At 38.0% G+C, this 14962-nt stretch overlaps 1 protein-coding gene across 3 annotated transcripts in view; it reads left to right on the top strand.

The window, feature by feature from the left end:
* The first annotated feature begins 1629 nt into the window (after positions 1-1629).
* Positions 1630-14962, top strand: part of pde10a (phosphodiesterase 10A) — a 160486-nt gene continuing 147153 nt past the window's right edge. For all 3 annotated transcript variants that reach the window (XR_010450238.1, XR_010450237.1, XM_064924428.1), the window contains exon 1: positions 1630-1860. Coding sequence is in view for 1 of the 3 variants with exons in the window: in XM_064924428.1 (XP_064780500.1) it covers positions 1797-1860 (64 nt within the window). In the remaining 2 variants the exon portion in view is untranslated. The remainder of the gene's footprint in view (positions 1861-14962) is intronic.

The raw sequence follows: 14962 nt of genomic DNA on the forward strand, positions 1-14962 counted from the left end.
AGTGACTACAAAATGTACTACTAAATAAATAGCAATGACTAACAATGTAGTTTTATTTTTATTTTACCTTTATTTTACTAGGCAAGTCAGTTAAGAACAAATTCTTATTTTCAATGACGGCCTAGGAACAGTGGGTTAACTGCCTGTTCAGGGACATGTTTTCACATGTTGAACAACATGATTTCGTGAAACGTGAAATCACGTGAAAATGTGTTTTGGGAACACTTCACGTGACAGTTCACATGTGAAAAGTGTTTTTTATTTTTTTAAACATCACATTTGATCACGTTTTCAAACGTGAAATTCCATTCCATCTCATATTGATCAAGTGAACAGCAAACCTGGTTTTTAAAAACAGATAGAGCAACACCTCACGGCACAACGCCTCTCCCCTGTTTGACCTAGATAGTATGTGTGTATGTGTTGATATGTAGGCTGCGTGTGCCTTTTGTAATTCTTAAAACATTGATGTAGTTCTGTCCTCGAGCTGTTCTTGTTTATTAATGTTCTGTATTATGTTTCATGTTTTGTGTGAACCCCAGGAAGAGTAGCTACTGCTTTTGCAACAGCTAATGTTGCTAATGTTGATGTCCAAAGCTGAGATTTATGTTGATGTCCAAAGTGTAGGAATACAGGTGAAATCAGTAATTGACAACAGACATTGTGGTGGAGCAGGAAGACTGGAATGCTGTGAACCAACAGGTTATTAGTTCAAATCCCAGGTAATGAATGACATGTTTAAGTATGGTATATACAATGTATGGCAAAGTGTGCCAAATATGTAAATTGAAAACACTATGTTTAAAGCATAGTGTGTTTATCACTATAGGGTGGTTAGAGTGTTGGATTAGTAACCGAAAGGTTGCAAGTTCGAATCCCTGAGCTGACAAGGTACAAATCTGTCGTTCTGCCCCCGACGGCCCACTGTTCCTAGGCTGTCATTGAAAATAAGAATTTGTTCTTAACTGACTTGCCTAGTAAAATTTAAAAAAAAAAATCATAAAGACTAATTTTTGTTTGCGGGCATCGCCTGTGAAATCTCGTGAAAATTTAAATTGGGTTTACTTTCAGAATTGACTGAAACTTTAATAGAATTGACCTCAAAGTTGGTTAGCATACATGGGACGCAACCACACCTGGGATTTGAACTCACACCCTCTTAGATGACAGCAACCTGATTTCACATATGTGCAAAACATGTGGAAATGTCACATGTGAAATCATGTGGTTTTTCCACAAGGGTGGGGAGTAGTCAGCATTCATCTCCAGCGCAGCCAATACTCTACACTTTTCAGTTTTTTCCCTCTACTAGGCTACGGTATAGTTACTGCATTTTGCCTTTGTAGGGCAGAGTACAGTCTTATTTGTCCCTCCTACCAGTCCGTGCCTCCCTCCGTTCCGTCGCCGTCTCCCTCCTCTCTTTCTGTTCCTCATGCACATTCACGGTTTAACTGCCGCCACGGCGAGGAGAGGAGGCGGTTCAACCGACGTTTAGCTACACCTCGTAAGGCAAGGGAGTGGGCAGACCCTGTACCGCCGCTGCTCTCGCGTCTACCGTGTACCGTAGGCTACCGTGGCCATCACGGATCACGCACTGCTCACGACGTCTGCACCACCCCACCCCCCCACCCAGCTTGGTTGGCTAGTAGTATTGTAGGACCTATAATCTCCAGGCAATCTGGATCAACCTTTCCAGTTCCGGTATTGAACAGCGGCAGTTTGAGCAGAGAAGCACAGCCCCCTGGTTTCTCTCCGTAGCGTGTCCCTCCTTGCGCTCTGCTCTCTCACAGGCAGACATGGATGATGGTCCGTCTTCGACAAGCTGTTTTCGAAGGATAACGGACTGTTTTCTGGGCCCAAGTAAGTACTTTTTCTTTGCAACAGTCAAACTGTTGAATTCCATCTTTATCAATGGGATCATGTCCATCAATTCTGAATATAAATGTGTTGGTATTCCCCACATTTTACGCATGTCTAATTATACACGATTTGAACGCGGGATTTTGTGGCTCTAGTTTTTGGACTTTGCCGTGATCACAATTAGGCTACACATTAATGCTCGATTATTAACGTATATATATTTTTTAAATGTATTGAACCTTTATTTTCACAGGTAGACATGTTGAGAGACTTGTCTCCTTTTGCAGATTAACCCTGCAATTACAAATTATATACACATCAATACACTACGAGAAGCAAAACAGAGATACAAAAGGCAAACAGTAAATAGCCTACACAATTAATACACATTTCTTATTATGATCACTTCCAATTATCACTAACAAATATAACAACTTGAAAATAGCCTATCCAACTTTCGGAATGGCAACAGATTGATAGCTGATCAGTGATAACATCCGAAACATGGCTTTTATCAGGGAACAGAAGAATACCCCAACATGTAGTTTAGCCTAGTAGAACGATGAGGAGTAGACACAGTCCTATGCTTTACGAAGAGAGTACCGGAATGAAATCCCTGGTATATTGTTGTGGTAAAATTGGTGTACGGAGCTGGTGGCGCGAAAGAAGTAGCATCACTGTTGACCCGTTTCTCCAGAACCTAAAGTCCAGACTCTGTCTATGCATTGCGCGTTCATTCCTTGCAAGACTGCGCGGCTATGGCTCAGTAGATAGGCCCCCATTGTTATGTTGAACTTACATACAAAGTTAAACGTAAAAGCGAAATAACGTATATACGCCTGTCTGTAGAGTAGACCTGTCAAGGTTTCCCTTGACTAGCCCGACACGGCAGCCACCTATTAAGGCGCGTTTTTCTCTGACGCACATCGCACCTACAGTAGGACTACAGTTACACTTGGTTGTTCTAAAACTGCTTGTTTGGACCTTGGATGCTGCTTGTACAAGCAGTCTTCCACACCGTGCTATATTGGCCATCACATGCACACACTATGCATGCTAACAGTTCAATCAGAAATCGATCACTGTGCCTCCATCAGAATAGCATGTTCATGTTGCTGTCCCGAATCATCGCTTGTATTTATTTAAACTCGCATATTATTTCACGTTGCTTCCAGACTAGCATTTAGTTCGGTGCAGCGGGGGTTAATATAAGGTTTGTCTGTCTGTCCAACCACGGAAACAATGTTTTACTTTAGAAGTTGATCTCTGTACAATACATAGAGTGAACGGTGCCCAGACGAGAAGATACATTTTCTGAGCCAAGGTGAAATCACGCATCAACTGATCAAGGTCATTATAATGGACATAACCAAGTAAATTCCAAAATGTTAAAATGTTAAAAATAAAATGGAGCTAGTGTCCCGTCGTTACAGGTTCAATGTTTGACATGACTGAGTTAGTTTAAGTTGGCTACCAAGCTAATAACCTTATCCAGCCTGCACAGCAGCCATTTCGCGTAGAACGTACGACCAACCTTTTTGCATAGCAACTATGCAAAAATAACTCCTCTACTATATTACGTCTGGCTGAAAAGGCCATTTAAAGCGACTTTTTTAACTACTTTGAAGATATGAAACAAACAGTCAAATAGCAATTTTATGCTTCAAAATCAACTTTATAAGAGGTTTTAAATAATTAGTTATATTAGACTCTAAAACCGATGATGTGTTGTTGGCAGAATAGATGGATGCAGTTTAATGAATAATTCATATAATTCATTAATACATTTCTTGGTAGTCCAAAAACTATTACTATCCGGTAATAAATCCCAGCTCGCTTGGTACATTAATTGCTGTCTCCACCCATTCTTGATGCACCATTTAATTTTCAATTACTTAATATTATAAACAAAAACGGACGACTGTTTGTAAACTCAGAGCGTTTCGCATACTGAACGCTCTGGCGGAGGAGTAGGGTAGATCCGAGCGATCAGACCTCACAAAAACAGTCAAGCGGCAGGGTAGCCTAGTGTTTAGACTAGAGCGTTGAACTAATAACTGGAAGGTTGCAAGTTCAAACCCCCGAGCTAACAAGATACAAATCTGTCGTTCTGCCCCTGAACAGGCAGTTAACCCACTGTTCCTAGGCCGTAATTGAAAATAAGAATTTGTTCTTAACCGACTTGCCTGGTAAAATAAATTTAAAAAGCACCAAAGCTAAAAGTTAGCTAGCTTGCTAGCTATTTCCAGACATAAAAGAGCGAACTCCTCACTGACCATTTTCTCTCCCTAGCTGAGCTGGTTAAGCTGTTTTCGTGTTACCCAGAGCGTTGTTGACTAACTGTGCTATGGAACGCCATTTGGGTCTTTGCATGTCAAAAAATATACAATTTAATGAAGGTTAATGACGCTTTTTTTGCCGAGGTTTACTGACAACAGCCATATGCGTTCGTAAATTATTCTGCGGTCTGGCACACTCAGACGAGAGTGTTCTGAAATCATATTAGAGCCAGAGTGAAATTACAAAGGAACCCTAAAAATGGGAATATCAATACAATCAAATTAGCAAGGGCAGTGATCACAAATCAATAATAACGTGGGTTAAAGCGCACATATGTCAAACACAACTCCCGCGGGTCGAAGAGGACACACAAGAAAATATAAATGAGTCAACAGATATGTCATCTACTTTATGATATTACAGCCTGATGCGCTTGCATAGGTGAATTCAACTTCAATTGCGCTGCTTTCCTGTGTTCGGTTTACAGCACAGAGTGGGTGAAAGTGTACAGACACATGCCACAATCCTAGCGAGGCTACTCAAATGTTGCAGCCTGGCTTCAGTTGAACAGCTTGACAATGAATAACCAAACAACTAAATCTGCAACAAAACACCCAATGCAAAATAGAAACGTGTAGGCCTATTACAGCAACATTTGAGCAGTAGCCTCGGTTGGCTACTCAATTACAAGACATTTTGAGTGCACCACACAGCAATGCTGCATTCAACCGCACCGGTGATCCATGCAGTGCAAAACAAACAAAAGTTTTAATTTGAAATGTTACAACAACCTATAGCTACTATTTTGTTAATTGGAGTTATTAAATTATTTTTGATTAGGGTTCGCAGCATATTATGCACATATGTAAGCATAGCAGCAAAGGCTGGTTAAATACTATTTATCTATTTTGTTTTAACATCTTAATATACAGCATCTTATGTATAAAAGTGGACATTATAAAGGATCCTATTTTTTTTCTAATAAAACAATGGTCAGTTTGGGTCACAAGTTGCACGTTTAAAAAACAACAACAAATAGGCTATATCTGGGCCCACAATTTTTTTTTCAACACATACGGCTGATTCGAGTTTGACACCCCTGGGCAAGTGTAAGTATTCGTGTAACTAGCTATTTATTTAGAAAGATAAAAACACAAAGTCTAACCTTCGCTAGCTGTATGGGACGATGACATGTCATTGGAGGAGTGGGTGAATGACTGACTTTTTCCCCCTCGTGTGTTTTTCTGTTGGCTTCAGCAAGAGATGCTGCAGGTGTCATTTAGTTAGCTAGCAAGGAATGTGGAATTGCTAGCTAGCTGTGCTGAACTTGAACTGTTATCCACAGTTAGCATATCTCTTAGTTGTCAATCAAATGTATTTGGCAACGATCAAATGGGCGAGCTGTCAGGCAAGTTCCAATTCAGTTTTCAAACCGTGGGTTGGGACAAGCATGCTGCAGGAGAGCGACCCGGCTACTATTCTCCATTGTTTATCAGTGCAATTTTGACGATCAACTCGCTGAAAAGTTTGAGAGGGTATATCTAATGTTCCCTCGTTAGATTTGAGCTCATATCGCTTTGGCAATAATTCGTTGTTGGTCTTGTTGATGTGTATAACTGAGGGAGAGAGAGCCTACCTTTTCAAGGGTATTTGATCAGGAGGACTGTGAAGTTCCCAAATGTAAGAGGACTTTCGTGTTGTTGACATATTTCCAGAAATCCATTCAGGTGTAATTTTGTGGCTTTTGGTGAAATGTGTTCGAATGATCTAAAGTCACGCTGTTGCTACTTCCTGTAAACACACAGTCCAGTTCAAAGTGAATGACGGCAGGCACATTTGGCAAATGTCTAATTTGCATATAGGTCTACTGTAGCTCTGATTGACTATAGTACACTGTCCTGCGTAGACTCTGATCCTGGAAAGGACAGATGTTTTTATTAGGCTTGATTTACTGCAGTGTCTATTCATTGTCCAAATGCACAGCTGCCCACTCTATATTGTTCTATACTCTATACTGCCCACTCTATATTGCTCTATACTCTATTCTGCCCACTCTATATTGTTCTATACTCTATTCTGCCCACTCTATATTGTTCTATACTCTATTCTGCCCACTCTATATTGTTCTATACTCTATTCTGCTCACTCTATATTGTTCTATACTGCCCACTCTATATTGTTCTATACTCTATTCTGCCCACTCTATATTGTTCTATACTCTATACTGCCCACTCTATATTGTTCTATACTCTATACTGCCCACTCTATATTGTTCTATACTCTATACTCTATTCTGCCCACTCTATATTGTTCTATACTCTATACTGCCCATTCTATATTGTTCTATACTCTATACTGCCCACTCTATATTGTTCTATACTCTATTCTGCCCACTCTATATTGTTCTATACTCTATACTGCCCACTCTATATTGTTCTATACTCTATACTCTATTCTGCCTACTCTATATTGTTCTATACTCTATACTGCCCACTCTATATTGTTCTATACTCTATACACTATTCTGCCCACTCTATATTGTTCTATACTCTATTCTGCCCACTCTGTATTGTTCTATACTCTATACTTCCCACTCTATATTGTTCTATACTCTATATTGTTCTGTACTCTATTCTGCCCACTCTATATTGTTCTATACTCTATACTGCCCACTCTATATTGTTCTATACTCTATACTGCCCACTCTATATTGTTCTATACTCTATACTGCCCACTCTATATTGCTCTATACTCTATACTGCCCACTCTATATTGTTCTATACTCTATTCTGCCCACTCTATATTGTTCTGTACCCTATACTCTATTCTGCCCACTCTATATTGTTCTATACTCTATACTGCCCACTCTATATTGCTCTATACTCTATACTGCCCACTTTATATTGTTCTATACTCTATACTGCCCACTCTATATTGTTCTATACTCTATTCTGCCCACTCTATATTGTTCTATACTCTATTCGGCCCACTCTATATTGTTCTATACCCTATACTGCCCACTCTATATTGTTCTATACTCTATTCTGCCCACTCTATATTGTTCTATACTCTATACTGCCCACTCTATATTGCTCTATACTCTATACTGCCCACTCTATATTGTTCTATACTCTATTCTGCCCACTCTATATTGTTCTGTACCCTATACTCTATTCTGCCCACTCTATATTGTTCTATACTCTATACTGCCCACTCTATATTGCTCTATACTCTATACTGCCCACTTTATATTGTTCTATACTCTATACTGCCCACTCTATATTGTTCTATACTCTATTCTGCCCACTCTATATTGTTCTATACTCTATTCGGCCCACTCTATATTGTTCTATACTCTATACGGCCCACTCTATATTGTTCTATACTCTATACTGCCCACTCTATATTGCTCTATACTCTATACTGCCCACTCTATATTGCTCTATACTCTATTCTGCCCACTCTATATTGTTCTATACTCTATTCTGCCCACTCTATATTGTTCTATACTCTATACTGCCCACTCTATATTGCTCTATACTCTATACTGCCCACTCTATATTGTTCTATACTCTATTCTGCCCACTCTATATTGTTCTATACTCTATACTGCCCACTCTATATTGCTCTATACTCTATACTGCCCACTCTATATTGTTCTATACTCTACACTCTATACTGCCCACTCTATATTGTTCTATACTCTATACTGCCCACTCTATATTACTCTATACAGCCCACTCTATATTGCTCTATACTCTATACTGCCCACTCTATATTGCTCTATACTCTATACTGCCCACTCTATATTGTTCTATACTCTATTCTGCCCACTCTATATTGTTCTATACTCTATACTGCCCACTCTATATTGTTCTATACTCTATACTCTATTCTGCCCACTCTATATTGTTCTATACTCTATACTGCCCATTCTATATTGTTCTATACTCTATACTGCCCACTCTATATTGTTCTATACTCTATTCTGCCCACTCTATATTGTTCTATACTCTATACTGCCCACTCTATATTGTTCTATACTCTATACTCTATTCTGCCTACTCTATATTGTTCTATACTCTATACTGCCCACTCTATATTGTTCTATACTCTATACACTATTCTGCCCACTCTATATTGTTCTATACTCTATTCTGCCCACTCTGTATTGTTCTATACTCTATACTTCCCACTCTATATTGTTCTATACTCTATATTGTTCTGTACTCTATTCTGCCCACTCTATATTGTTCTATACTCTATACTGCCCACTCTATATTGTTCTATACTCTATACTGCCCACTCTATATTGTTCTATACTCTATACTGCCCACTCTATATTGCTCTATACTCTATACTGCCCACTCTATATTGTTCTATACTCTATTCTGCCCACTCTATATTGTTCTGTACCCTATACTCTATTCTGCCCACTCTATATTGTTCTATACTCTATACTGCCCACTCTATATTGCTCTATACTCTATACTGCCCACTTTATATTGTTCTATACTCTATACTGCCCACTCTATATTGTTCTATACTCTATTCTGCCCACTCTATATTGTTCTATACTCTATTCGGCCCACTCTATATTGTTCTATACTCTATACTGCCCACTCTATATTGTTCTATACTCTATACTGCCCACTCTATATTGCTCTATACTCTATACTGCCCACTCTATATTGCTCTATACTCTATTCTGCCCACTCTATATTGTTCTATACTCTATTCTGCCCACTCTATATTGTTCTATACTCTATACTGCCCACTCTATATTGCTCTATACTCTATACTGCCCACTCTATATTGTTCTATACTCTATTCTGCCCACTCTATATTGTTCTGTACCCTATACTCTATTCTGCCCACTCTATATTGTTCTATACTCTATACTGCCCACTCTATATTGCTCTATACTCTATACTGCCCACTTTATATTGTTCTATACTCTATACTGCCCACTCTATATTGTTCTATACTCTATTCTGCCCACTCTATATTGTTCTATACTCTATTCGGCCCACTCTATATTGTTCTATACTCTATACTGCCCACTCTATATTGTTCTATACTCTATACTGCCCACTCTATATTGCTCTATACTCTATACTGCCCACTCTATATTGCTCTATACTCTATTCTGCCCACTCTATATTGTTCTATACTCTATTCTGCCCACTCTATATTGTTCTATACTCTATACTGCCCACTCTATATTGCTCTATACTCTATACTGCCCACTCTATATTGTTCTATACTCTATTCTGCCCACTCTATATTGTTCTATACTCTATTCTGCCCACTCTATATTGTTCTATACTCTATTCTGCCCACTCTATATTGTTCTATACTCTATTCTGCCCACTCTATATTGTTCTATACTCTATTCTGCCCACTCTATATTGCTCTATACTCTATACTGCCCACTCTATATTGTTCTATACTCTATTCTGCCCACTCTATATTGTTCTATACTCTATACTGCCCACTCTATATTGTTCTATACTCTATTCTGCCCACTCTATATTGTTCTATACTCTATACTGCCCACTCTATATTGTTCTATACTCTATACTGCCCACTCTATATTGTTCTATACTCTATACTGCCCACTCTATATTGTTCTATACTCTATTCTGCCCACTCTATATTGTTCTATACTCTATACTGCCCACTCTATATTGTTCTATACTCTATACTGCCCACTCTATATTGTTCTATACTCTATACTGCCCACTCTATATTGTTCTATACTCTATACTGCCCACTATATATTGTTCTATACTCTATACTGCCCACTATATATTGTTCTATACTCTATACTGCCCACTCTATATTGTTCTATACTCTATACTGCCCACTCTATATTGCTCTATACTCTATACTGCTCACTCTATATTGTTCTATACTCTATACTCTATTCTGCCCACTCTATATTACTCTGTACTCTATACTGCCCACTCTATATTGTTCTATACTCTATACTGCCCACTCTATATTGCTCTATACTCTATACTGCCCACTCTATATTGTTCTATACTCTATTCTGCCCACTCTATATTTTTCTATACTCTATTCTGCCCACTCTATATTGTTCTATACTCTATACTGCCCACTCTATATTGCTCTATACTCTATACTGCCCACTCTATATTGCTCTGTACTCTATACTGCCCACTCTATATTGCTCTATACTCTATACTGCCCACTCTATATTGTTCTATACTCTATACTGCCCACTCTATATTGCTCTATACTCTATACTGCCCACTCTATATTGTTCTATACTCTACACTCTATACTGCCCACTCTATATTGTTCTATACTCTATACTGCCCACTCTATATTACTCTATACAGCCCACTCTATATTGCTCTATACTCTATACTGCCCACTCTATATTGCTCTATACTCTATACTGCCCACTCTATATTGTTCTATACTCTATTCTGCCCACTCTATATTGTTCTATACTCTATACTGCCCACTCTATATTGCTCTGTACTCTATACTGCCCACTCTATATTGTTCTATACTCTATACTGCCCACTCTATATTGTTCTATACTCTATACTGCCCACTCTATATTGTTCTATACTCTATTCTGCCCACTCTATATTGATCTATACTCTATACTGTCCACTCTATATTGTTCTATACTCTATACTGTCCACTCTATATTGTTCTGTACTCTATACTGCCCACTCTATATTGTTCTATACTCTATACTGCCCACTCTATATTGTTCTATACTCTATACTGCCCACTCTATTGCTCTATACTCTATACTGCCCACTCTATATTGTTCTATACTCTATTCTGCCCACTCTATATTGTTCTATACTCTATACTGCCCACTCTATATTGTTCTATACTCTATACTGCCCACTCTATATTGTTCTATACTCTATACTGCCCACTCTATTGCTCTATACTCTATACTGTCCACTCTATATTGTTCTGTACTCTATACTGCCCAGTCTATATTGTTCTGTACTCTATACTGCCCAGTCTATATTGTTCTGTACTCTATACTGCCCACTCTATATTGTTCTGTACTCTATACTGCCCACTCTATATTGTTCTGTACTCTATACTGCCCACTCTATATTGTTCTATACTCTATACTGCCCACTCTATATTGTTCTATACTCTATACTGCCCACTCTATATTGTTCTATACTCTATACTGCCCACTCTATATTGTTCTATACTCTATACTGCCCACTCTATATTGCTCTATACTCTATACTGCTCACTCTATATTGTTCTATACTCTATACTCTATTCTGCCCACTCTATATTGTTCTATACTCTATACTGCCCACTCTATATTACTCTGTACTCTATACTGCCCACTCTATATTGTTCTATACTCTATACTGCCCACTCTATATTGCTCTATACTCTATACTGCCCACTCTATATTGTTCTATACTCTATTCTGCCCACTCTATATTTTTCTATACTCTATTCTGCCCACTCTATATTGTTCTATACTCTATACTGCCCACTCTATATTGCTCTATACTCTATACTGCCCACTCTATATTGCTCTGTACTCTATACTGCCCACTCTATATTGCTCTATACTCTATACTGCCCACTCTATATTGTTCTATACTCTATACTGCCCACTCTATATTGCTCTATACTCTATACTGCCCACTCTATATTGTTCTATACTCTACACTCTATACTGCCCACTCTATATTGTTCTATACTCTATACTGCCCACTCTATATTACTCTATACAGCCCACTCTATATTGCTCTATACTCTATACTGCCCACTCTATATTGCTCTATACTCTATACTGCCCACTCTATATTGCTCTATACTCTATACTGCCCACTCTATATTGTTCTATACTCTATTCTGCCCACTCTATATTGCTCTATACTCTATACTGCCCACTCTATATTGTTCTATACTCTATACTGCCCACTCTATATTGTTCTATACTCTACACTCTATACTGCCCACTCTATATTGTTCTATACTCTATACTGCCCACTCTATATTACTCTATACAGCCCACTCTATATTGCTCTATACTCTATACTGCCCACTCTATATTGCTCTATACTCTATACTGCCCACTCTATATTGTTCTATACTCTATTCTGCCCACTCTATATTGTTCTATACTCTATACTGCCCACTCTATATTGTTCTATACTCTATACTCTATTCTGCCCACTCTATATTGTTCTATACTCTATACTGCCCATTCTATATTGTTCTATACTCTATACTGCCCACTCTATATTGTTCTATACTCTATTCTGCCCACTCTATATTGTTCTATACTCTATACTGCCCACTCTATATTGTTCTATACTCTATACTCTATTCTGCCTACTCTATATTGTTCTATACTCTATACTGCCCACTCTATATTGTTCTATACTCTATACACTATTCTGCCCACTCTATATTGTTCTATACTCTATTCTGCCCACTCTGTATTGTTCTATACTCTATACTTCCCACTCTATATTGTTCTATACTCTATATTGTTCTGTACTCTATTCTGCCCACTCTATATTGTTCTATACTCTATACTGCCCACTCTATATTGTTCTATACTCTATACTGCCCACTCTATATTGTTCTATACTCTATACTGCCCACTCTATATTGCTCTATACTCTATACTGCCCACTCTATATTGTTCTATACTCTATTCTGCCCACTCTATATTGTTCTGTACCCTATACTCTATTCTGCCCACTCTATATTGTTCTATACTCTATACTGCCCACTCTATATTGCTCTATACTCTATACTGCCCACTTTATATTGTTCTATACTCTATACTGCCCACTCTATATTGTTCTATACTCTATTCTGCCCACTCTATATTGTTCTATACTCTATTCGGCCCACTCTATATTGTTCTATACTCTATACTGCCCACTCTATATTGTTCTATACTCTATACTGCCCACTCTATATTGCTCTATACTCTATACTGCCCACTCTATATTGCTCTATACTCTATTCTGCCCACTCTATATTGTTCTATACTCTATTCTGCCCACTCTATATTGTTCTATACTCTATACTGCCCACTCTATATTGCTCTATACTCTATACTGCCCACTCTATATTGTTCTATACTCTATTCTGCCCACTCTATATTGTTCTGTACCCTATACTCTATTCTGCCCACTCTATATTGTTCTATACTCTATACTGCCCACTCTATATTGCTCTATACTCTATACTGCCCACTTTATATTGTTCTATACTCTATACTGCCCACTCTATATTGTTCTATACTCTATTCTGCCCACTCTATATTGTTCTATACTCTATTCGGCCCACTCTATATTGTTCTATACTCTATACTGCCCACTCTATATTGTTCTATACTCTATACTGCCCACTCTATATTGCTCTATACTCTATACTGCCCACTCTATATTGCTCTATACTCTATTCTGCCCACTCTATATTGTTCTATACTCTATTCTGCCCACTCTATATTGTTCTATACTCTATACTGCCCACTCTATATTGCTCTATACTCTATACTGCCCACTCTATATTGTTCTATACTCTATTCTGCCCACTCTATATTGTTCTATACTCTATTCTGCCCACTCTATATTGTTCTATACTCTATTCTGCCCACTCTATATTGTTCTATACTCTATTCTGCCCACTCTATATTGTTCTATACTCTATTCTGCCCACTCTATATTGCTCTATACTCTATACTGCCCACTCTATATTGTTCTATACTCTATTCTGCCCACTCTATATTGTTCTATACTCTATACTGCCCACTCTATATTGTTCTATACTCTATTCTGCCCACTCTATATTGTTCTATACTCTATACTGCCCACTCTATATTGTTCTATACTCTATACTGCCCACTCTATATTGTTCTATACTCTATACTGCCCACTCTATATTGTTCTATACTCTATTCTGCCCACTCTATATTGTTCTATACTCTATACTGCCCACTCTATATTGTTCTATACTCTATACTGCCCACTCTATATTGTTCTATACTCTATACTGCCCACTATATATTGTTCTATACTCTATACTGCCCACTATATATTGTTCTATGCTCTATACTGCCCACTCTATATTGTTCTATACTCTATACTGCCCACTCTATATTGCTCTATACTCTATACTGCTCACTCTATATTGTTCTATACTCTATACTCTATTCTGCCCACTCTATATTACTCTGTACTCTATACTGCCCACTCTATATTGTTCTATACTCTATACTGCCCACTCTATATTGCTCTATACTCTATACTGCCCACTCTATATTGTTCTATACTCTATTCTGCCCACTCTATATTTTTCTATACTCTATTCTGCCCACTCTATATTGTTCTATACTCTATACTGCCCACTCTATATTGCTCTATACTCTATACTGCCCACTCTATATTGCTCTGTACTCTATACTGCCCACTCTATATTGCTCTATACTCTATACTGCCCACTCTATATTGTTCTATACTCTATACTGCCCACTCTATATTGCTCTATACTCTATACTGCCCACTCTATATTGTTCTATACTCTACACTCTATACTGCCCACTCTATATTGTTCTATACTCTATACTGCCCACTCTATATTACTCTATACAGCCCACTCTATATTGCTCTATACTCTATACTGCCCACTCTATATTGCTCTATACTCTATACTGCCCACTCTATATTGTTCTATACTCTATTCTGCCCACTCTATATTGTTCTATACTCTATACTGCCCACTCTATATTGCTCTGTACTCTATACTGCCCACTCTATATTGTTCTATA

The sequence above is a fragment of the Oncorhynchus masou genome, chromosome 18, assembly GCF_036934945.1.
Source record: "Oncorhynchus masou masou isolate Uvic2021 chromosome 18, UVic_Omas_1.1, whole genome shotgun sequence".
Lineage (NCBI taxonomy): Eukaryota > Metazoa > Chordata > Actinopteri > Salmoniformes > Salmonidae > Oncorhynchus > Oncorhynchus masou.